The sequence below is a fragment of the Poeciliopsis prolifica genome, unplaced genomic scaffold (assembly GCF_027474105.1).
Source record: "Poeciliopsis prolifica strain line A6 unplaced genomic scaffold, Auburn_PproV2 SCAFFOLD047, whole genome shotgun sequence".
In the NCBI taxonomy this organism is placed as follows: Eukaryota; Metazoa; Chordata; class Actinopteri; order Cyprinodontiformes; family Poeciliidae; genus Poeciliopsis; species Poeciliopsis prolifica.
The window spans coordinates 3,368,100-3,393,450 of NW_026562422.1; the positions used below are offsets into that span (position 1 = coordinate 3,368,100).

The following is a 25,351-nucleotide window of genomic DNA, read 5'->3' on the forward strand; positions in this document are numbered from 1 at the left end:
AACGTGACTATAGTGGCTGTGAAAACACAAAATGCATGCTGAAAACTGAGCACCGTGGCAGGAAGAGGCTTCCAGAGCGATATGGACAGAAATGTTTCCACACATGTGGCAGCTGTCAGAAAGTGAAGAAGAAGAAGAAGAAGAAGAACGATCTTGTAGCTCGCGTGGCTGGAAACTTCTCTCAGCACACACGTGTCCTCCATCAGGCGCGCGCACATCTGCACGAGCAACGAGAGGTAGCTTTTTACCGTTTCGTAAGGAAGGGAGAGAGAAAGAGAGAGTAAGAGAGGCTTATTACAGAACCAGACGTGAAAAGAGTCAGTGTCTTTCCAGGGAATAAATCCAGCCCCTTGCAGCCGTGGAGTCCCGTCCTCCTCCTCCTTTTCCTCGTCCTCCTCCTCCTCCTCCTCGGTCAAAGCTGCACAGCTGGCAAATTAACGACAAGAGTCGTCACACGGAGCAACTGGTGGGTCGCTGTCCTGCTGACTGGATTTCGCGCGTGATGATGGACAGGAGTTAGAGGAAAATCCAGAGTTGTTGATCACTTCTCAGGCGGAGGGGCCCTCAGGATCTCCACGCTGGGCGGCCAGCACCCCTCGCTCCACTGGAACCGCTATAACCTCCTTAATACTGGCACCACAAGGTAAGACAGACGCGCTTTTATTGGACGGCTGAACTGTAAATGAGGTCTCTCATTTATACCAGGTTGGATTACATTTTTAGCTATGAGAGAAATGGTTAAGAGAAATTCATTTAATCATAGAAGGTCATGAATATGTGTGTGTGGCTGTACCGATTGCAGTTTTCTGGCCGATCCCTGGTTACCGATCTGTAACCAGCCTGACCTGCCGATTTTTAGTTTGGCCATACCAATTTTTATTTATTTTTTGTCTGAAATGTTGCTAAATATAGCGAGAAAGTCGCTGAGTTGGCACTGTGGTGAATATGAACTGTAAATCTGGTCTGTCAGTCAAACCTCTCACTGCAGAGCACAGGAGGTCAGAGGCCGATTTTTAAACCTTTACTGGAGGTTTAAAAACTCAGTTACATGGGCTAAAAGATCAGCTTCACATGTAATTATCAACAGATCACGATCCCCCCAAAACAAAGGAAATCATTGCCCAGAAATTTATTGATAAATCAGTTGGCCAATAAATGTATCCTGTATTATATATGCATAGTATATAATGTAAACAGCCCTGTCAGAGGTGCAATACGTTCATAGCAGGTGCGTAAATAATCTGATCATCTGACTCTTGATTGCAGCCAGTTCACATTGTTAGCAGAACTAGAGGGCCCCAAAACTAAATTTTGCTTCGGGCCCCATGGAGGCTTGGGCCGGCCCTGGTGGTAATTGAGACAAAACTGTACAAAAATATATACATTTTGCAATTAAGATAAAAAAAAGAAAAAAGAAAAAAAAGTTTGTAAATATGTTCTATGCCAAACTCCTCAAGTGGCTACTTTTAGCTTCATCTGGCTCAAAGTTCTCTCTTTGGCCCCTTTTGATTTCCAATTATTAACTGATTAATTGAAAAAATAATCAACAGATCAGCCATATATTTAGTCAATATCATAAAGTTTACTTTACGTTAGAAGTACTGTTTTAGTCACAGATGCATCCTGTGCTACAAATGGTCAAGTCTACGCTTAAAGAAAATGCTGCAGTTTTGCATTTGAGGCTGTAAAATTTTTATTTTCTTATTTATCTAAACAATAGATTTTTTGTGGGGGGTAAAAGGGGATTGTTTAAATGCATTTCTAATACTGCATGAAATGGCTTATGTGGCTAAGTGAAACATTTTGTGGAATGCGGACATTTTAAAATCAGACTAACCATCAGATTTCAGTAATCGACTGATTAATCGATTACTGAATAATCATTAATTGCAGCCCTAAAATATGCGGTTCGGAACATTCATGATCAACATCATGGTGCAAACACATGAGTGTGGGTTTTCTTTATGTCTTTATGTGAAAAAATTGTTTTGGTTTCCAGAAAGATGGACGCCCTCTGAATTTAGGTGGTGAACTTCTACTTGCAGCCGACGTCTCTGATGTCCTGCAAAAGTATTAACTCCCCTAAACCTTTTCTATCTTTGTCCAGCTTTCATATTTAATATGTAGCAAAGTGTTTTATAACTCTGCAGATGAAGGAAAGGTTTTCAGAGAGAACAAAAAAAAAAAAATAATCTCAAGAGTGTGGCATGCACCTTGGTTGGGCACCAGCTTTAACTTCAATTCCAGCTGCAGGCCTTTAGGGGGGGATGTCACTCACAAATAAGTGCAGCTCAATCATCTGGACGGAGAGCGCCCGGAAGGCAGCAGATTCCGAGTTTTGACTGAGTTTCTAAATTTGGATTTCGTTCTGGACTTTGGCTGGACCGTTCAAACGAATGGCTTTGCTTTGAGCTGAAACTCTGCTTTTTTTTTTTTTTTCAGCTCGCTCTGTGAAGAGGGATGGAAATCATTATGAGAGGAGCTGTAAATATGCAGCGCTGCACGTGGAAGCACAGAGATCTGCCTACCAGACTCTGGTGGCTCCAGTGATTCAGAACACGGTACAGCCACGGACCTGCTTTGGTCTCGTTCAGGACGGAAAGGGGAACAGATGAGTGAGAGAGTTCCCACTGAACGCTTGCCTTTTTTTGTTGTTGCTTTGATGGTCGGTCAGGTTACAGAACTTGTTTCCAGACATGCAGCTCTGATGCCTCTGTGGTTCTGCCGTTAAAAGCTTGTCAAACACGTGCGTCCAAATAGTCGGTCTCGGAACGTGCATTCAGTCCCACGCTGTGGTTCCTGTACAAACGTGTCACACTACGGTGTTTGTATCCCTGAAGAACACGAAATTTGTTCAGTTATCAATAGGAGGCCTGTGTATGGGGACCAGCAAACAACCGGCTGCAGATGCAAACATGCATCAAAGTAGATTAAAGACTTTCAGGAACATTTTGTGGGAAAATATGTGGAGTATTTTTTATTTTATCTTTTTAATGACTAGTGTGACTTATTCCCTATTTTTCACACAATAATCAATGCCAAAACAGCAAGAAAGAACACTGATATCATCAAATGGTAACTATGATGATGAACATGAACGAGCGAATGACAAAATCGATAAGTACACAACGAAAATAAGCAAAGGTTGAAAAATAATAAATCAAATAATTGAAAATCCAAAACTTCTTCAACTTTCCTGCAATACAGACAACCCACATCTCTGAGCACCAGGTGTCAATTTTCTTTGTGTTCATGTCGGTCAATCACAGAACATTCCAATAAAATAATTCAAAAATAATGAAACGCACTGGTATTTGTGGCTTGCAATATGACTGAATGTGGTAGAGTTTAAAGGGGGGGACTACTTTCGTTGGGTATCTAAGGATAAAAAAAATGTCTTCTCTGAGAATTGTCATGAAATGAGGCAAAGGGGCATTTATTTTTGGAGCGATTAGCCCCCCGATGGATGTGTTGACGTTGGGCCTGACCAGATGGTACGAATTAAAATGCCAAAGTAGCTCAACTCACATTAACTTCCTCACAAGTGCTGACTGGATTCCCGCTTCGTTCTGTAACCTTCGTTTTGAAATGATTTCTTATTACTTGTTGCGTTTCTTTATATAATTTATTCATGTTTTTTGTTGCTGTTGTTGTTTTGTTCCAGCAGCAGTGCTGTGGCTTTTTGGAATTGACTTTAAACTCCTTGCATTTGTTGAAAAACGTCCACAGAGACTCTTAGGCAGTCAAGTTAGAAGTAGGAAAAGAAACATGTAAATTGTGGTTGAGTTGGTTACGTCTTACATTTTCCTGGAGTTAAACATCTGTCCATACCCTTGTTTTTTTTTCTCTCTCTCTCTTTTCTTTGTTTGCAGCTGAAATGATGGAGAAGTCGAGGCACACGCGGCAGTTAGCGGTCAGCCTTCTGCTTGGGTTGTGGTTTCCCTGTTGTTTAACCCAGACCACGGCACCCAGCAGGGCCAGTGTGGCCCCGACTCCGTCCGGGGCCCCACAGCGGCTGAAGGTCCGCCTGGCCGGATACCCCCGCAAACACAACGAGGGCCGGATAGAGCTCTTCTACAAGGGAGAGTGGGGAACCATCTGCGACGACGACTTCTCTATAGCCAACGCCAACGTCCTCTGTCGACAGCTGGGCTTCGTCGCAGCCACTGGATGGACTCACAGCGCCAAATACGGCAACGGCGAAGGTCAGAGCCTCTTCACTCAGTCACATGGAGCGTCATCGTTAGTAAATATAGACAGTGTTTTGTGTTTCCAGGCACACAGGGCCATTTTATAGTACAATAAAGTAAGTCTGTTACCTTAGGTAGTTATAAAAATGGCTATATATGTCAAACATGACTAATTTAAGGCTTTGAAATTGGACCTCTGTCTCTTTAAGAAGCTTTGACTGTTTCTGAAGCTCTGTCTTCAGGAAGTCATCACAACATGACTCCTCTAATAACCTTTTGACAAAGTTTTTACCACCGTTTCACTGAGACGTAGCTCCTATAATGAGCTCAGCGGGTGAACACTTCCAGCAGGTGTTTGCTAATTGCTGCTGGCTAGTCTGTAGGAGCTGTTACTAGCTTGTGCTATATAATGGCATTGTGGAAAATATATAATTAAAAGTCAGAAAAAAACATGAAAAAGGGCTGACTAATGTGAGAAAAAAAACTTATTTTGCTATAAAATTATTTAAATTTTAGGATTTTTGTTTGTTATAAAGTAAAGATAGAATCGAAAATGTATTAACAACCCAGAAATGGATTTGTTTTTTGTCCTCTGGACTGAGTGTTTCCTGGAGCCTAAGTAAGCGTCTTCCTTTACAGGAAAGATCTGGTTGGACAACGTGTTGTGCAACGGAGGGGAGAAGAGCATCGAGTTGTGCAAGTCTCGAGGATGGGGAAACAGCGACTGCACTCACGATGAAGACGCTGGAGTGGTTTGCAAAGATGAGAGGATTCCTGGCTTTGTGGACTCAAACATTATTGACGTAAGTTGCTTAAAAAAAACAACTTTAAACTCTTATTCCTCCGAGTGATTGAGATCTGTTATAAATTCATATAAAGGCTGTCTTTTCTTTTCTTTTAAAAAAAAAATACTGTTAAGTCATATTTGATTTAATTGTGAACTGGTAGAAAAGTGATTTGTTGTTTTTTAAAAAAATACTTACCTGTGCAAATTTTAAAGGGTGGTGTGTATTTGTATTGATCCCCCTTTACTCTGATTTCTCTAAATAAAATCTACTGCAGCCAGTTGCCTTCGGTCTTATCCATGCTTTTTGTTTGGATTTACTGCATAAACATTCAAGTGGTATGGGAAAAAAATAGAATCAAGTTTAATCAATTTTGGATGCCTGGCGATACTTTTGTGAGGCATTCGCCTTCAAGGAGCTCAGCAGGTTTTAAGAAAATGTTAAAACTAACCTTCTTTTCTACATCCTGAGAATCCCAGTCTGACGGGACCATGTGCTCCAGCTGGAACCAGTTTAGTTTGGTCACACATTTGTACTAGCTTCGAGAATCACACTTAATGCTTCCAAGATGCTGCTTTGTTGTGCATTATTAGAAAGAAATGTTCACAACATTATAGGACTGATATTTCAATCTTTATAAACTGTCCTGTAGTGTGTTTCGGACAAACATGGCGACCAGATTTTAATCTCTGACTGCTGCCAATTTAAAAGCGACTCGTGGCTTTCACATGTACAGTGAGCTGAACTGCTGTGACTGTTTTATTCGGTTACTTTATTTGCCGCAGCAGAGAAACTCTGGTAGATGTTGCAATATGAACAAATGGAGCGACGAATTCCTCAAATGCTTTAAATGTATAGTTTCTTTCCTGTGTTATCTGATTATTCAGACCAGGTAAACCACCAGTTTATTTTTCTCACTTCCGACACCGATATCTGAGGCATAGTATCGGCTGATAGCGATACGATACAGAAACATGGCGCTGCATCGACTTAAAATGTTTCTTTGCCTTAAGCAAAGAGCTGAATACACTGAATTGCAAATTTAATAGCTCTGCATCAGTACCACACACTTAAATATGCCAATAGCTTCACACATTTGACAAAACATGGAAAACAACAAAACTTTAATTTGTTCAGTTGGTCATAATTAATAGAACAGCCAAATAAATAGTACTGAAACTGACAAATGACTATGTTGGTCAAACATGCAAAAATAAACTGCAACAAATCTTCTGTCAAATGGTTCAGGAAGTACAATTAGAAATTATATTTATTGTGTAAAATAAACAGTAAAACGTGGTCGCTCAGAGCACAAAACATAGAATTACATTTAATAGATTTGCTCTTATAGACTGAGCACATTGTCGTGATCACATTACAGAATTTTCTCAATATCGGGGCCGATACAGATATTATTATCGGATCGGTGCTTCTCTAATTCAGACGTTCATTGTTGAATCTTTAATTTATGCGTTTCTGGCGGATAAATTGCTAATTTTTTCACGCAACTGTTTCTTATTTAATGTCCTGTTGCTGTGCAATAAAGTATTTTTGAACCAGAATTGAATATTTTTATTATATATTTTTTTCTTTCCAGGCTCAAGTTGACGAGAAGAAGGTGGAGGAGGTGCGGCTCCGGCCCGTCGTCGGCACGGCCAGGAGGAAGCTGCCCATCACTGAGGGCGTGGTGGAGGTCAAACACAAGGACGGCTGGGCTCAGATCTGTGACGTGGGATGGACCGTCAAGAACACCCGCGTGGTCTGCGGCATGCTGGGATTCCCGCACGAACGGAAGGTCAACAAGAACTTCTACAAGTAAGAAACGGGCCCAAGTGGAGCCTTTGGAGCTCCAGTCTGTGATGAGGTAGGAAGGTTTTCGCTGAAATCGTGTTTTGCTTTGTTCGCTTTTACGAAGATGACACGTCGTAGCTGAATAGACAAAGTCATGGGAAAAAGAAAGTACACCCTCCTATATGTTAGTTTTCATATTGACAATAATCTGGCCTCGAGAGGTAATAAACGTTTGTAAGCTAAAGTTACGCGAACCAACAGATTCCACAGTTTGTGAGGCGTCATGTCAGTGAAATAGAAACGCTGAGAGAGAGGAAAAGCCAGATGAACTCCAGGATTTCATCAGTGTGGAGGAATGTCGGCCTTCTCTTCTGGCCACGTTGCTTCGGTTCAGTGAACTTTGCAGACGTTTGTTGTGCAAACAGCTGTCTTCAGGTTTCGCCGGAGCGTTTGATCTGTATAAGGTCCGGGCTTTGACTGGGACATTGCAACACTTTGGTTCTTTATTGTAACAGATTATCTCACATTTCTACAGGTGAGGATGGGACCACTGGGGGGAAAAAAGAACTCAAACTTTAATCTCAGCATTTCTATTTTATTTATTTATTTTAGAATTTTAATTTTAATCTCAGAATTCTCATTTCTGAGATTAAAGTCAGTACATTTCCCTCTGGAATGTTGTTTTAAGCGTTATTATTATTATTATTTGGGTTTGAAATCTCGTAGTTTGTTCATATTTAACTATTCAGTCTTAAATTCTGTTGCCAATCTCTCTTTTTTATCAGGAACCCTCTAAAAAAAGACGAATGTTGAGTCTTTTTCTAAAGCTTCTATCATGAGGTTTATAACATTTAACGCTCTGATTTGGACATGTTCAACCTCTCTGCTCACTTTGCACACTTTAGTGATCATTTTCTGGGACATTTACTCCTGGGAACATTAGCGGCCGTCATATAACTTATCCCCTCATGGAAAAACCTACGAGAATAATAGACTTTAATTCGTTTGTAAAAGTCTTGGATGCACATCACAGTTTGGTGGGCAGCAGCTATTTCTTCTTTGAGGATGTGGAAGGGTATTTTGTTTGGAAGTGGTCACTCTTTTCCATAATCGGTCGCTGTTGCTTCATAAACCTCACAGAAACATAAAATAATATCAATGTTTTTCCACAGGCAGCATTTCTGTTTTGGCTTAAACTTTAATTAATAGCAAATAATCACATGGCCGGATTCTTCTGAAGGTTTTTTGACAGTTGAGATTAGATTAAAAAAAAAATGAAACCGTTGTACTGAGAGCTGTTTGTGGTCGAGACAGACATCATATTTGATAGTCATAATTACCCATTGAATTTGTCAGCCATTTCTGCTGACTCATCAAAACAGAATAGACATAGAAAGACCCTTCGGGCGAAATGACGTTATAACAGACCTGACAACAGGGATTGTGGAGTTTGAGGAGGTTTGTGTGACATTCCTCTCAGAGTAAGACATCCAGAAACACGTTTTCTTTCCTTTGACTAAGCCACAAGCAGGATCTCCTTTGTTTGTCAGCAAGTGGAGATTGTGGAGGCGGACGTGTCTGCCAAAAGTCTCAAGTGACAACGGCTCTCACGGCAGAAGTTAGTTTTCCTGGGCTTTCTGCGTCGTGTATTTTCCATATGTTTACGTTTTTCTTTTTCAAAGATATTATGCTTTATTTTATCTTTTTGGCCTCTGTTGTCACTGGGGAATAATCACTAACTAATACTAATAAACAGATTCAGAAACATAAAAACAAAGGAAGTTACATCGACATTTTAAGTGTGTTTTAGTCCATTTAATAAAAGCAAGATATAGCTCCAGATAGCTTTTCCCCCGTTGATTAACATTTTCATTTATTTCAGTTACTGAAAGTGTTTTCTCGATTTCAGTTTTCATTTGTTTTAGTTAGTTTCTTTTCCCATCCGGCCCTCCCTGAACGAGGACACATACATTCCTGGCTGCTCTCTAGTTCAGGCCTTCATACAGAGCAGCGGGAGGCGTGCAGATGGGAACTCTGGTTTTCTCCCAGCCATGTGTGAGGCTCCTGGGAGCAGCCCGGGGTCTGGAGAAGGTCAGCTGCTCAAAATGAGAACAGCCAAAAAACACAAAACAAAAAAAGAACTCTTAAGTGGAGCAGACTTTTTGTAATTCTGACTAAGAGTTGATATTGAGCTAAATTTGGCCATAAAATTTGTTCAGAAAAAGGAAAATTGAAGCTGAAAAAAATCCCCTTAAATCTGAATAGTAGTTTTGAAAAATATTTCAGTTTCAAATCTTTTTTTGTTTTTTGGTTTCCACGTAATTTTCAGTTCCAACATTTTTTTTTTCTTTTAAACAAACTTATGGGCTGTAACACAATCTCCCGGAGACCTGTGAAATGTCAGAAAAGCTCCTCGCCAGACGCGAGGCGCAGTCGGTGTGTTTATGAAGAACGAACCCTGATGGTTGAAGCGAGTGTTTGCGTGCAGTTTCTCTCCCGTGTGTGATGGAATCCGACTGTCTCGCTGTTGCAGACGTCTGACAAAGCGCGCTGCAGAGAAGGCGTCCGGTCCAAAGGTTAATGTCTCAGCTGCTGGAAGGTATACTGTAGCAGGAATGCCTGTCACTGTTGCCAGTGGGTTTCCTGTTGGCTTAGAAAACAGTCATTTAGTTCTAGATAATAGCCATCTCTTCCTCCTTTTCGCTTTCTGAATCTTCCCATTCAGGGAAACCTTTTTTGTTTTTGTTTCCTTTTTTGTATCACACGGACACGGATCAGTCATCTTACAAAAACATATAATTTACATTTTCTGACTTCAACTATTCCTGCTTTAAAGGGGCGGTATTATGTTTTTTGAATTTTATACCATCTAATCATGTTATTCCCTCATCCAAAATATAGCTGTAGTTTTGTTTCAATTCTTTGAGGAGTATTTTTCAACCACTCAGCTGTGAAAAACACTTTGATGGGCCTAGCTCCGCCTTTGAGGACGAAGCTCCTTCTCTCATCTTCAGTTTCAAAGCTACCGAGCTTCCTCCTCACAGAGCGCCTCTTCCCCCACTCGGCTCCTTCAGACTATCCAGAAGCAGTTAGCAAACACCTGGTGGAACTGAACTCATCATACGAGCTCCTTCTCTGAGCAACGCAGGAAAAAAAGTTGTTAAAGGGTTAACAGAGGAGCCATGAAGGTGGAGTTTCACAAAGAGCAGGAGCTTTTTAAAGAGACAAAGGCCCAATTTCAAGCCATTAAATATGAAGTCATATTTGATATAAATAGGATTTTTATAACAACTGATGGTGACTTTATTGTGCTATTAAATGCCACTATGTGGCTGGAAATGCATAATACTCCCCCTCTAAACACATTTTATAATGTTAAATGCATCCAAAATAGTTGGGCGATTTATTTATTTATTTTTGCATCACCCAATTTTTGCGAGATTTCGTCCATGACTGTGTCTGTCTGTGTTGTGCCTGCAAACTATCATATTCTTTCACTCAACAGTGTTTTCTGTTAAATAGGAGCCGTAGATGCCTTTCATCCGTATGACTGGCTTAATGAGGAGCTGCTGGGTTCTTCAGCAAAATGACCTGCAGGTCTTTGGGTCAGGAGAACAAGACCTCCGTCTGGTAGAATCTGCAAATCATTTCTAGTGTTTTGTTTTGATTAGCCGAGGCTCAGGAGATGAGACCAATATGGAGATTAATAAAAGCCATAATGCTGGCTCGCTTTGATAACAGTTTTGTTTGTTGCTTTAAAGTTGGGGCGGGGAAGAGACTTGAAGTTGGAAAATCTAAAAGTAACCTGAAAATATCAAATTTGAAGTTGAAAAAAGGAAATGAGAAAATTTAAACTTTTAAGGATAAACTGAAAACTAAATGATTGTTTTACCAACTTGAATGTTTTATTTGTTTTTTTCATTTTTTATCATTGTTTCATTGTGTTTTTGTTTTGTTTTGGCATATTAACACAGAACGGGACATTTTCCTTTGACGTGGTTTTGCGTTGTGCAGATTCTACCTGATTTAGCTCTTGACCAGATTAAAATCTAAAATCTTGGCTCTATTATGAGCCTCTCAGTCATGCGCTGCACAAAGAGAGCTGAAGAACCCATCAACGCTCTGTCAGAGTAGAAAGCAGATCTGTACAAGTCAAACGCTGGAACTTTATGTTCACAATGACAAAGCATAGCTGCATTCAGAATATTTCACTTCCTCCTTCCTGCATGTTTAGTACCAAAGCCGTAGTAGTATATGGACTCGCCAACCACACAGTCAGTACATCCACTTAACTGCCAACCAGAATAATATCCACTGTAAGTAGAAAGATGTCCATATACTTTCCTTTGGTCCTGTCTATGTTTTTGATTCTAGTTCTGCTTCCTGATTGGTTGTTGTGATGATTTCTGTGCAGACTCACCCGTTTTTACCTTGCAGGCAGCCACCCAAAGCTAAAGCTAACTCTATGTCTAAACAGAGCAGCCGCAGCAAAAGGTAATCTGAGGATACACAACTCATTTGGTAGATGGATGGTGTCTAAAAAAAAAAAAAAAAAAAGCATACATCACCTTGCAGAGTAACTATGAAACTGATCAATGGATTTAATGCAATGGAGCGATGCAGTGTATCGCAAACCTGTGAAGTAGAAGATAAAAGTCTGACATCACAATTTCTATCTGACCTTCTTCCATTCATCCATAACTGTAATGGAGTCAAATCACATTAATGCAACATTAGGCTGCTTCTTCAAAAATGAAAAAAGTGACTATTGGAAAAAAAAACAATGATGTTGAACAGAACTTTAGATGTGATTATTTTGTCTAACTTGTTTATATATATATATATATATATATATATATATATATATATATATATATATATATATATATATATATATATATATATATATATATATATATATATATATATATATTAAAATCTGACATATTCCGTCCGCCTCCCTCAGGTTGTACCTGGAGCGCCAGAAGAACCTGTACCTGCTCCGCTCTGTGGCATGTTCGGGGTCAGAGGTTCACCTGGCGGCCTGCCCCCTAGAGTTCAACAAGCCAAATGCCACGGCGACCTGCGCCGGCGGCATGCCCGTCGTCGTGAGCTGCATGCCCGGCCCTCTGTTCATGCAAAACAGCTCTCTGAAAAAGAAAGTTAAAGTCTCGGTAAGGAGATCCTCAGGAACAGAAGCCGGCTAAATGTTTGTTCGTCTCTGCTGCCCAGATGTTGAGCTGTTAGCATTTCGTGACGGCAACGGTGTCTTCAGTCAGAGGCTTCTTTTGATTTGCGGTGAGACTGACTGCTGCTGGAGGCCCTTCCTGCCCACAGCGTCAACGCCTCAAGAACTTTCTGAGGAAATTTGAATGAAATGAGTTGCATTTAATTTTCATTTTCAGCAGAATAGAATTGAAGTGAATCAAACTAAATTGAATGAACACACAGTCAGGTTCTCTCCATCCTATTCGATGGATTCATTTGTCAGATTCATAAAGCTGGTAGAGGGAAAAGTCGCCCAAAAAGTCCTGATTCAGGAAGGATGAGTATAAATACACACCATGCTATATTTTGGAGATTTTTATTTATTAAATGTATCATCTTCCTTCCATTTCAGAGTTAAGCCTTTTGGCCAATCTCCTCAAATATCATTATTGAAGTTTGCAGGTATTTCATGACAAAATGCAAAAAGGTTCAGGAATATGGACGCGTCTGGAAGGCGTTGCGCCCCAGCGACAGCAATGCCTTTCAAACGGAGCGGTGAGGACGTGCCAGGCTGCCTCCATGTTCACAGACTCATGCAGAAACGCGTCTCCATGTTGTTGTCAGAGCAACGTGAGACTGAAGGGCGGCGCCAGGCTGGGGGAAGGCCGGGTGGAAGTGCTCAGAGACAACGAGTGGGGGACGGTGTGCGACGACCGCTGGAGCCTGCTGTCCGCCAGCGTCGTGTGCCGGGAGCTGGGCTTCGGCAGCGCCAAGGAAGCCCTGACGGGAGCCCGCATGGGACAAGGTGAGCCCTGACGAGCGGGACGACTGATCCGCACTGCACCTCTGAGCTCTGGTTGTTTGTGTAAATTGTAATTTCAATTAGGGTTTTTGGGGGGTTTTTTAGGTTCATGTGAATGTCACACAACATATTTAGAGCTATGTTGTGCTTTTCTTGTATTCATTTCAATAAGTTTCACAAGGATTTCTGAAGTGTTTGAAATAAGATGTGCAAATTACATTTTTTCCTCTCTAGTTACAAACTTTAATTCAATAATCCTGATATCAAGATTCAAAGTGCAAGTATCACAGCAGCTTAATGGAAGAGTCGTGTTGTATCGACTTCCTGGAGGCGGATTGTCGGAAAAAGCAGGAGCTTCTTAAAGAGACAGAGGCCCAATTTCAATGCATTAAATTGCTAAGTCAAACTTATTTTAAGTCGTGTCAGATATATACAGGATTTTTTTCTTACAACTGAAGGTAACATTATTTGATTGTGTTATAATGAAAAATACATGACACTGGCCCTTTAAGAACTATTTTATGTTCTCTCAGTGAGAACATTCGCAAACAAAAAAGTCTAGTGATGCTGCACAGGAAAATATCAAGCGCTACATGTGGAAATGTGCGTAATTATAATCTAGGACTTTCCTCAATAATGTTTTTTGGGTGAACAGGCCAGAAACTCTGCTGTGGAGGAAAAAAAGCCCACCTTTTCTGCAGCAGTTCTGGGAAACACCAGGAAGTGGTTCTCTTCTCAGAGAAAGTTGGATCTGTTAGAGGAAGTGCTGTGGTTTGACCAATGTCTGACCAAACGCTGCCTGGACGTATCCGAGACTTTCTAATGGAGGTCAGAAGCACGAGTTGCTGAAGGACAGCCTTCAGTAGCCCAAAACTATTTCTAGGGGGAGGATTTCCAGACCAACACAAGACATGAAGTGAATGAAAAATAAATACTTCATTTTCTAAATTTTCTTGAAAAGTGAGTCCAGGCTTTGCAGATCCACTTGCAATAACAGCTGCAGGAATTTTCTTTCTCTTTAGTTATTTTACACCAAATGGTTGTTTTTTGATTACCATTTTAGAAAAAAAACATAAAAAGAATGAAGCTTTTTTTTTTTTAATCTTTATAAAATAGCTTACTCTTGTACAGATTGTGTGGACATGAATTTTTAAGACTCACCATAGATCCTTAATAAAATTTTGGGCTAGACTTTGACTGTGCCAAAGTTTTTGATGTTGATTTTTTCCCCCTTATTCCTTGAACTGTTCTGACCCTAGAGTTCTTTTCCCAGGTATGGGTCCGATCTACATGAACGAGGTGAAGTGTGTCGGGAACGAGAAGTCGATCTGGAACTGCCCGTTTAAAAACATCACGGCGGAGGATTGCCAACACATGGAGGACGCCGCTGTTCGCTGCAACATCCCATACATGGGCATGGAGAACTCGGTCAGACCGAACCACCTCACCCACGCGTTCATTTCTACTGCTTGGATGTTTCATGTCACGTTGTTTGGTTTTATTTTAGCAAGTAAAAAAAAATGACAGTGAGTTTTTCCACGCCAGGTTGTATTAGTTTAAAGTGTTTATGGAACATGAGAATGGAAAAAACATCTAAAATATCTGTTCTTCCCATTCCTGGTAGTGCATTCATTTGTGTCTTTATTACCAAGTGCATCTAAAAGAAAACTTTAATATTATGAAAAAGTTCAGTAATTGTCCCTTTTCAGAATGTGAAACCTGAATAGATTTATGACACCTAGAGAGAAATATTTTCAGCCTTTTTATCTTGTTGACCATGGAGAACAAATAAAACCCAAAATTCAGTGTCTCAGAAAATGTGAATGTTACATTAGATCAATTAGAAATGTCTCATTTGCTGATCGGGATGTGCCGCTATGACTCTGGTAGCATATGAATTCAGCTTCTGGAGCCAAAAAACATTACTTTTCACAATATTCCATGGTTTTTTTTAGATGTACTTGTACATAGATTTGCTACTCTGACACAAGTCTGTTGTGGAAATGTGAGATGCAGAGCTAACTGCAGGAGCTACTGAGCTAGTTAACTAATTAGCTAACTTCAGAAGCTAGTTAGCAAACTGCAAGAGACATAGTTTACTAGCTAGCTAACTGCAGAAGCTAGTTAGCTAACTGCAGAAGCTAGTTAGCTAACTGCAGAAGCTAGCTAGCTAACTCCAGAAGCCACCTAGCTAACTGCAGAAGCTAGTTAGCTAACTGCAGAAGCTAGTCAGCTAACTGCAAAAGCTAGTCAGCTAACTGCAGAAGCTAACTGTAGTTCGCTAACTTTAAAAAAAAAAACCTCACATTTGTAACTTACTAATCTTTAAACTCTTTTAACCTCCTCAAAACACATATTTTAAGGTAATGTATTAGCGAAGGCAATTTTCAACATGGAGTATTTATACTTGCACAGCTTCATGTTTTGTTTTTTATTAACCTGGTCTCCAGTAAATGGTGCGAATGTTTTGTGTAAAGTCTACCCTTTCGTCAATGAAAGGAGCAAAACTGAAATCTTCAGTAGTGACTTTGAGCTTTTACACAAAACATACAAACATATTTATGAGGAATTTGCTCAGTTGACTGCTTTTTAGCATGTAGCCTAACCCCCTGGTCTCACACAGATCCGGATCACAGGCGGACGGAGCCGCTTTGAGGGCCGCGTGGAGTTGCTGAGCTCTGACGCTAACGGGACAGAGAGCTGGGGTCTGATCTGTGGTGAGACCTGGACCACCAGGGAGGCCATGGTAGCCTGCAGGCAGCTGGGTTTGGGCTACGCTAACCAGGGCCTGCAAGTAGGTTGTTAACAAAGACAATTTGCTGCTGCAAAGCAAGTGTTTGCTTTCTTTTGCTTTATATTGCATATGCAAATTTAATGTACTGTCAGGTGAGCAGTATTTTTTTTTATGTTGCGTTCTTTTTACAGAACCAGTGGAAAACTAACATATTCTCACTGTGGCCTTAAATGGGTGATGGGTTTGGACTTCTCTTCTTTTTCAGTGTAGAACAAATTATGCAACAAATCACTTAGATACATTTCAACAAGAAGAATTACACCACCACAAAAAATGGATAAAGTCCTTCTGTAAGTTCAAAGAGAGACCATTTTTATTAGTACGATTATTTTTATTTTTCCTTCAATATACCCTGCTTATGTGTTTTTCCACAAAGTCAAAGTGAGTAAGAGAACCGTATTTTATAGCACAAACTTATTGTATGAAAATATATATTTACATTTTACCCAGGAAAGGAAACCTTTTGGAACCATTTGCACAGTGATGTCATAATTCTGCCTGGATATTTGACCGATCAGAAATGATTACGTGGTTCCTGGCATATAGACGGATTTTAACCATAGATGGTCCACAAATTGTCCATAAGTCTTTGTGCATCCTTAAAAAAATCTTTAAAAAGTTTTAAATTCATTAAAGAAAATGTAGGTTGGCTTTCAATATGTTATATATTTTGTCGTGGCAGGACTATGTAGTCATATATGTTCTAACTAGGTTTTAATTTGCAGGACTTTTCCAACTTCACCTAAAGCCCTAGCTCTATGGCTAGCTAGCCAGTTAACTAAAGAGCCATGTTAGATGTGAAAAGCACAAAACTATCAAGAGCCACAAAAAGATTTTTGTCCCCTACATTCCTCCTGTGCATCTCATGATGTAGGTCTTACATTTTATTCAAAATGGACTTGAAAAGGGTTTTACATTTGAGTCGTGAAAAACGCAGAAACCTAAATAACATTTAGAAGCTGACTTTCGAACCGACACTAATCCAAACTATCAAAAACTTAAACATTTTACTGAGGAATATAATATTTAACCAAATATAACTGGACCTGTATATGAACAGTTGGACCTGTACATTTGGACTCTCCTCTTGTTATTTCAATGTATTGAGGTAGTTTCTTGCAGAATCCTTCCACCGTGCAAAAAGAACTGTTCAAATCTATGTGTAAGGAGCTGAAGCGTATCTCACATCCATGGCCCACATTGAGGGTGTGTAAAGTTTCTGCCTGTTTGGCAGAAACAGGCAGAAACTGTTTCTATATAATTATAGAAACAATATTACCAGACATAATGTGTCTGGTAATATAGTTACCAGACATTGTTCCCAGTAACAATGTGTCTGGGAATCTAATGTTGTGGGTTAGCCGCAGTAAACCCACATACTGATGTCTGTGAATTTACTGCCTGGTCAAATATACGACACTGGGAGTCGTTTAATTACATCAATTGGCTTTGCTTTAATTCAAATGAGAAATAAATTGTAGTTTTTAAAAAATATATTTTCATTATCAAAGCTGCAGTATGTAACTTTTTATAAGAAATATTTTGTTGACAGTTGTTGAAAGTGTCACCACGTTGCAACAATACGGCACGAGACAGAAAACTTGTGAAAAAATCAAGTTCCTCTGCCTTTTCCTAGAGCTAACTACAAACAAAAGGAGGCGGGCCTTAGCGCTGTCAATCACATCGCTTGCTGCTTTGCTGATGCTAAGGCCAGTTAGCATAGACATTGTTGATGACAGATAAAGGGTCTTGCTGTGACAGTAAATTGTTTCTCCGTCATTAACATATTTAGCAGGGCGTACATGAGGATGATTGACAGCGTTAAGACCCTCCTCCTGGCTCTGATTGGTTTGTTTTTGGGGCATTTCTTTCAATGGCAATAGCAGCTCAGAGAGGAGTTGAAGGAGATTGTTTTCCTGTTTTTTCTTCACAATGAACTGTCACAACATGGTCCCAGTTTTAACAAATATGTTTATGGTTCTATACAGTATGATTATAATTATGCATATGCAATATATATCTTTCTGAACATGGAATATTTACATAGTCGCCACAGGCCTGTTCCATGTGGAAGAGCTAAAAATAGCGTTATGCAGAGCTTCTAATCAAAGTCAGAGCTGCTCACCACCGTGACCTCATGTGGAAACCACGCCGATCCCCTCAGCCCCAGCAGACTAACCAGCACATTTTCCGTCGACTCCATATAAACACCGGGTAGTCTTTAGTTTAGTCGTAGACAGGACAGGAAGCGTGTCCCCCGTCTGACTCCCAGCAGGACGCTTCCGCAGATCCGGATAGCGGGCGGCCGAAGCAGCTACGAAGGCCGGGTGGAGGTTCAGGTCGGGTCCAAGTGGGGCACAGTGTGCAGCACAGGCTGGACGACGAAGGAGGCCATGGTGGCCTGCAGGCAGCTAGGGCTCGGCTACGCCATGCACGCCGTCACCGTGAGTAGGAGCTGAAAATGTGTGCCACAGCTAGAAGACAAATGTTTCATCACCCAGTCGATTAGATAAGCAGGCCAGCTAAAACACTTGGCAACAATGGCTCATTATTCTTCCCATCTGATTATGCCAAATTGACTAAAAGGTAAAAATTTGCACCGACGAGTTGATGAGGATCGGAGTAAGCAACTCAAATATTTGGAAGTTATCTTCTATGAAGAATGATCACAGTAGAGTTAATAAGAGTCTTTCACAAAAAACATAAGCTGGTGTCTGAAAACAAGTGACAGTAGGGGGCGCCATCTTAAAGCGCCAACAGCAGAGCTGCCACGTAAAACCTGAACACTGAGGCGCTGCGTGTGAATCTGTCCTGATCATCATGCACTGTTTCTCTCCCTTTCTTTTGTTCGTTTATTTCTGTGTTATTGTTTTTTTTTTTGTTTGTTTGTTTTTATCCGCCGGTAAGGAAACCTGGTACTGGGACAGCAGCAACGTCACAGAGATGATGATGAGCGGCGTGAAGTGCACAGGAAGTGAGATGGCTCTGAGCCAGTGCCAGCATCACAAAACCGTCAACTGCCAGAAAGCGGCCGCAAAGTTTTCAGCAGGAGTCATCTGCTCAGAGAGTGAGTTAAAGCCCCAGAATCAACCACAAGGGGGCAGTAACTAGTTACATTTTCTAGAGTAACTTTTAAGATGTTTATAGGACAGGAGAATGGAAAAACATCTGAAATTGAATTGTGGAAGTGTCTTCCCCAACAATTGACACACATATTGTTTTTTTTTATTTTCTATTTCATATTAATCCAGATATATACGCTTTAGGATGAAATGTTGAAACGAGATAATCCCTCAGCCCAGTCTCTGTTGCCCCCTTGTGCGTGCAGCCGCCTCTGACCTCGTCCTGAATGCCTCCCTGGTGGAGCAGACGGTCTACATCGAGGACCGTCCTCTGCACATGCTCTACTGCGCCGCCGAGGAGGACTGCCTGTCCAAGTCAGCGGCCAAAGCCAACTGGCCGTACGGACACCGGCGGCTGCTCCGCTTCTCCTCCCAGATCCACAACGTCGGCCGGGCCGACTTCAAGCCCAAAGCCGGGCGCCACTCGTGGGTGTGGCACGCCTGTCATGGGTAACATACAACGTAAAGCTGGACATGAATTTGAACACAAGACAAAATGAACAGGAAACAATGGAAAATATGTGACAGAGCAAACATATTATTACTTTGTGTTTTTGTGGTTGGTTAAAATATCCTTTGAAGGAAAGAAAGATTATAATTTGATTATTGTTATAGTTTGACTGGTAAAAATAGTGCATGACCGATTTATTTATATAAGCACATCAAACATACATGTTTCTCATTTGTGGCCCCCCTGAGATAGCCCTTTGGCCCCCCCAAATTTAAAAGTCTAGCTCCACCACTGTCAATAATGTGACAGATTTTTCTGTGTCTTTGTTTGTGAAGCGATTGGAAAACCTTTCATCTCTTTTCTACCTTGAGGTTTGTGGCCATAACATGACAAAAAATGTAAGAAAGTGAATATTTTTGACAGTTTCGGAAAAGACTAGAGCAACATAGCAACAAACTACCACAACTTTCAACACTATGTTGACCTGGAAGTGGATGATTTTCTGGTTTGGGTCTAATTCGTGCCGCTCTGACTTTTCACTCAGCCACTATCACAGCATGGACATCTTCACCCACTATGACCTGCTGAACGCTAACGGCAGCAAAGTGGCAGAGGGCCACAAAGCCAGTTTCTGCTTGGAGGACACAGATTGTCAAGAAGGTCAGTTTGATGCTTTGACTAGACGAAGTAACAATCTGGAAAAAAAAAAAAAAAACATTTTATTTTGTGTCATCGTCACCCAGAGAAGAACTTTGCTTATGACTGGAAATTATACATTTACTTATTTATTTGTATTCCATTCATGTGGACAATTATTTTTGTCATTTTCTGTAATAAGTGGATAATAATAATAATAGCAATCAAAACTTTTCATATTGACCAGTTACTCAGCTTGTGTTCACTGCTGAGCTCTAAGTATTTACAGGTTCAGGTCCATCAATGGTACATGGAGCTTTTCCAGTCCTTTTGACAACTCCAAGCACTTTGTAAATTAATTAGTACCAACATGTGACAAGAGGAAACAAGAGGAAACTGAAATCAAATCCAAAACCTTCCAATTGGAAGACGATAGCTCTACCTACCCACTGAGCCGGAGTCTTCCATCCAAAGATTTTCAATTACCTTTTTGGATCCAAAACATTGATATTACTTCCAGTCTGAAGAAACATGCTGGTTAAACCTAAATCTGCCAACAATGTGAATAGTTTGGGTGAGCCGTGAGCGTTCAGTTGACGTCTTTAGGCTCCCACGGTAACTCCCACCCTTTATCCGTGTCCATCAGGTGTTTCGAAACGATACGAGTGCGCCAACTTCGGCGATCAAGGCATCACGGTCGGTTGCTGGGACTTGTACCGCCACGACATTGACTGCCAGTGGCTTGACATCACAGACGTCAAACCTGGAAACTACATCATGCAGGTGAGTGGGGTTTCACTTGGAGCAGGCAGCCGGCCAGGTGCCGGCGTGACCACTTTGAATCACTGACTTGCAGTGACTTCCTTCAAATCCTCTGATAACTCAGTGACAGAGTTGCCCACTGGCCACAAACCATCAACTCATCAGCTGCTGTTACCAGGCTAGTTTCTGTTGGATGGATATTTAAAAAGGGGGGTGAAGAGTAGTGGACCGAGAATTAAACCTTGGGGAACCTCATCCAGATTCTGTGTGATATTAACTGGATCACCTATAAATCAACCGGTTGATAAATTGACTCCTTAATTTTGGGTGATTGACAATCGGCCGATACTTTCATGTGAAACCGATCTTATCCAATGATCTCATCTCCGCAAAGGTCTGAAAAATCAAAACATTGATATAAGTAAGGATCTGTTTTAAAGATCGGGCATTCGGTCAGAAAAATGCGATTGTTGCACACCTATGATTTGTTATCTCATTCAACATGACCTGTTTGTCAAAGTTCAGGATCTTTCTACAAAGATTTCTCAATGAATTTTAAAAGTTGAAACGTTCGATTACTTTAGAGTAGCCAGCATTCGTCATCTATCTCTGCTTTTTCTCGCCCGTTCAGATCGTAATCAATCCGAATTACGAAGTGGCCGAGAGCGACTTCACAAACAACGGCATGAAATGCAACTGCAAATACGACGGACACAGGATTTGGCTCCACAACTGTCACATCGGTAACCACGCAGGAACAGCCAAGCTGTTCAAACTTTCCGTAAAACTTGTTGAAATTCACTAAAGCTGCCACCTTTCTAATGTCTTCCAGGTGACGCGTTCAGTGAGGAGGCAGAGAAAAGATTTGAGAAATACCCCGGACAGATAAACAACAGGATCTCCTAACTGTGGACGCCGCCTCCATTGTGGGATGGATGAATAAAAATACGCCTCCGTATTTCTATTGGTTTTCAGGTGCTTACATGAATCCCCATATTATTCCTTCATAGTTGTGTTTTTATACTTGAATATTCAAGTGGCTTTGATTATGTCCTCTAGTTTAATGTGAGTTTGTACTTACTTTTTTATTTTTTTTTATTTTTACAAATTCAGATTTTATAGTTTTTCAGTCGATGTTTGACACGATGTACAGTCCTCTATTGAATGTTTTAGTTGCAATGAAGCTTTAATGTTTTGGCATAACAAAATTAATTTGCCTTTAGAATGCAGAGTCCAAGCATGAAACCCAATAAACTCATGTTTAGTTCATCTTAAGCAACCAAAACATGAGCCAGAGCCCCAGATATCTGGTTGAGTTTGTGGTTTCAACAAGAAAAAATAAATGGTAAACAACTTTTTCAAGGTACCCGAGAAGGGAACAAATTTACCAAGATGCATTTTATCAGTGTACTAATGCTGCCAAAGTGTATGTACTGTACAACAATGACCTGTTGTTTTACTCCTGTAAGCGTTAAGCTACAGTTTGATCAGTAAATGTGATTTGAACGCAAACCTTTACAAAAACATCCAGGTTTTCTGTCTCCCATCCCAATTTTGGTTCTGCAAATGTATGTTAGAACTGCTGCAATATGTAGTGAATGTATTTATTTCCAGTATGCGTTCATCAGCAAGTGTTCTCTCCAGTTCAAAGCCGTGCGTCGCTCCAGGCTGGGTTTAGCTCCTCCGCATTGGCAGAAAAAAACATGAAGATGTGTGTATGTATTGCTGATATAACCACACCTGTTGCATCAAATAAAGCTCAATTGAATGATAATTCTGCATTTTATATATATATATATATATATATATATTTTTTTTTTTCTGTTTTAACCCTATGTTCAGATCTCAGAACATGAGTGATGTTCTGACTTTACGGGTTCATCCCAATCCACTGATAATCCCGGTCTTCAGTGACCAGAGGCACAATCCAATTAACCTCTGTTACCAATCACATTAACCGTGTTCACAGCTTCACACCAGATTACTAACCGCTGCCAGTATGAAGCAGCGGTATTATTTTCCACCTGTTGTAAGAGAAGTAATTCTAATCCAGTTTAGATTTATTGGATGTTGTATGAATATAAAATGAAAGTGGTTCTAATCTTGTTCTCATTGACTAAAGCTGTTATTGATTTGCTCAGAGGCTGAGGCAGGTTTCTGGAGGGTTATGCTAACCGGGCCTGATAGAACATCAGCAGACGAGTTGTCCAAACATGAGCTGGTACGTGTTGGTTTGAGGTTGTAGAGCGCCTCCTAGCGGCCAAACAGCAGAACTGCAGGAAGTGTTTGGGCGGCGTTGGCAAACTAAACTTCAAGAAAAAATTTTTTAATACAACTTGAGTTGTTTTTTATTATTCAGAAAGTGCTTGGTTTGTAAGCTCCTCTATGTTTGCTGTTCTTTCTCTTGAAGATGTTCACTAATTTTCTCCAAGTTAGAAAATAGGACCAAAAAAAAAAAAAACTGACGAAACGAGAACAAAGAAAAAATCTTTGCATTTTGTGCAGTTGTGTTTCGTGATAGAGTGATAAGAATATGTCAGAATTATTTTACAAATATCTTCCTGACATATTCTGACAAAACATGGTTAACATTTAGAAATGAATAAAGTCTGATGTGTGTTACATATCACCTTTTTATATGTTTATGTTGAAAAAGAAAACATTTTTACAATAATATACACTACAGATGGAGGCATGAAAAGGACGACAGAAGTCTGATCTGAGTCTTGATGGGGAAAAAAAACACGCAGACGTGAACTCAGCCGTTTCACTGCAGCACTGTCCTCTTGACCACTTTCCCCTCTTTGTCGATGGCAAAGTTGTAATTCTTTGGATTGTCCAGCGCCTCATCGATTCGCTGATCCAGGTTTTCCAAGGTGACAAAGTTTTTCGCCTCCTCCTGTTAGCATTCAAAACAAACGAGATTAACTGGAGTTTAATATTTGCTTTGTTTTATTTATTTCTTCTCCTGGCTTATTGTTTACTGACGATAACCGAGGCTTGTGTGTGTGAGAGATCTTTTTACCTGCAGCTTCAAAATCTCTTCCTCTTTCTGCCTGATGAACTCCTGTTGCTCCTGTTCCCGCTGAATGGCGGCTTCCATTTTCTTCCTCTCAGCTTCCTCCTCTTCCTGTTGGATCCTCAGTACTCTAACATGAGAGGATTGAACCGAGTCGTTTAACTGAAACAGATCGCATCCTAATCTTGAACCGTTTCTCTTCGATCTTCCCTACCTGGCTTTCAGTAGCCGCAAGTTTTCCTGATTATTCCAGTCCATCAGGGAGCGATGCTCCTCCTCTTCCTGTCTCGCCCTCAGTTCAGCCTGGGCGCCCATCTCCTCCTCGTACTTTTTGCGCAGCACCTCCTCCTTGAACTCCATCCTGACAAATGAACACCATCATGTACTTTTTTTTTTAGGTCTGTGTTTTTTTTTTTTTTTTTCAAATTTGATAGAAATAAATAGTGACAATCTTGTAATTCCATTTCTTGTTTGGATTAAAACTACTGACTCGGTCAAATAACATCCAGGACATTTTTTTTCTGTTGCACGTGCAATAGTTATTATTGATAACTGCACGTGCAGTGGGGGGATTTGAATCCGTTGAAGCTGATTTTTCCAGATCTAAAAACGTAAGTTGTGTTCACAAAAAAAAAAACCCTGATTGGTGCGCTCCCAATGAACGTGAAAGAGAAACCGACCCTTTTTCTAAAATGCTATTGGCCTTTACTGGCCTGTCAATTTACGAATGTATGTCTTTCCCTTCTCTCCTATTTCCTGTCAATTTACGAATCAGTAAATTGACAGGAAATAGGAGAGAAGGGAAAGACATACAGCACAGGGGCAGAGACCGGGAATCGAACCCGGATCAACCGCACCGAGGACAACAGGTTCTTCTAAATGTGTGTATAAATTTGTAAAAAGACTCATTTTTTTCCCAAATTGAGTGATGCGTGTGTTTTTAATGCAATATGCGAAATATAAGCACAAAATAACTGATAAATCTGGTTTTCCTGCATTCATTTTCGGGTCAGAGTGACGGTCATTAACTTGGAATAATTCAACTGTGTTTCTGACCGAAACGTGACCCCTGACCTCCGGGTAAACGTACCGAAGCGCCCTCATGATGAGCTCGTACTCCGAGTATCTCTCCTTGAGCACCACCATCTCCACCGGGTCGACGGCTGAAGGCACTTTGATCCGTCCTTCTTTAGATTTGGCCACCGGGTCGGTCCGGGACTTTCGGCCCCGGACAGCCTCCACGAGCACGGCGCTCCTGGGCGCGAGCAGCCGGGCAGCCTGGACGCTCCGTCCCCCGAGGACCTGGAACATGTCGGTAGCTGTAAAGGCCCAGTCAGCAACTGTTCTTGCTAATTTAAAGTGCCGCAGGGTTCAACTAGCAACAGTATTTAACATTGAGAAGCAAGCGTTAGAGACGCAACATGGCAGCCATGTTTGTGCCCTATGACAAGCGGAAGTAATTAAAAGACAGATGTTTGCAGGTTCTGTCACTGCCACCTGTCGGTCATGCTGATGTATTGCGCTTCGTATTGTTTAAAACTCGAGCGAGCTCTTTATGTTGAATATATTTGTCGAATGTTTGCGGGCAAATGCAAACTTTTATTTTTATTCACCATTTTGGTTGAATGCATTCAAGCTTAAGTTTTTTATGTTTAGGAAAAATGACAAAATACAAAATAATTTTTATCTTTACACTGACAGCATCATGTAAGTATTTTGTGTAAATATTTGAGAAAATATCTCAGTAAAGTATTTTTGAAGAGGGGGTTTCATGTTACAAAAACAAACACT

General features: G+C 40.7%; 2 protein-coding genes across 4 annotated transcripts; one reads left to right on the forward strand and one right to left on the reverse strand.

Annotated features, from left to right (window-relative positions):
• The first annotated feature begins 266 nt into the window (after nt 1-266).
• loxl3b (lysyl oxidase-like 3b) lies at nt 267-22,315 on the forward strand. Of its 3 annotated transcripts, XM_055057211.1 has the most exons (16): nt 267-643; nt 3,873-4,205; nt 4,830-4,993; nt 6,573-6,790; nt 9,300-9,365; nt 11,204-11,260; nt 11,733-11,940; nt 12,599-12,779; nt 14,050-14,204; nt 15,400-15,570; nt 18,478-18,637; nt 18,899-19,142; nt 19,688-19,803; nt 20,426-20,562; nt 21,173-21,284; nt 21,374-22,315. In XM_055057211.1, exons 2-16 carry the CDS (start codon nt 3,878-3,880, stop codon nt 21,445-21,447), a joined length of 2,391 nt encoding a protein of 796 aa, XP_054913186.1. In that variant the 5' UTR covers nt 267-643; nt 3,873-3,877; the 3' UTR covers nt 21,448-22,315. The 3 variants fall into 3 exon arrangements, with proteins under 3 accessions (XP_054913186.1, XP_054913184.1, XP_054913185.1); XM_055057209.1 differs by lacking the exons at nt 9,300-9,365; nt 11,204-11,260 and having other exon boundaries at nt 269-643; XM_055057210.1 differs by lacking the exons at nt 267-643; nt 3,873-4,205; nt 4,830-4,993; ... (5 more) ...; nt 14,050-14,204; nt 15,400-15,570 and adding an exon at nt 15,595-18,014.
• An 839-nt stretch (nt 22,316-23,154) lies between these two features.
• On the reverse strand, nt 23,155-24,996 carry mrps26 (mitochondrial ribosomal protein S26). The gene is made up of 4 exons (XM_055057269.1): nt 24,651-24,996; nt 23,775-23,921; nt 23,567-23,690; nt 23,155-23,440 (listed from the first exon to the last, which is right to left on the reverse strand). Exons 1-4 carry the CDS (start codon nt 24,869-24,871, stop codon nt 23,309-23,311), a joined length of 624 nt encoding a protein of 207 aa, XP_054913244.1. The 5' UTR covers nt 24,872-24,996; the 3' UTR covers nt 23,155-23,308.
• Between the last annotated feature and the right edge of the window lie 355 nt (nt 24,997-25,351).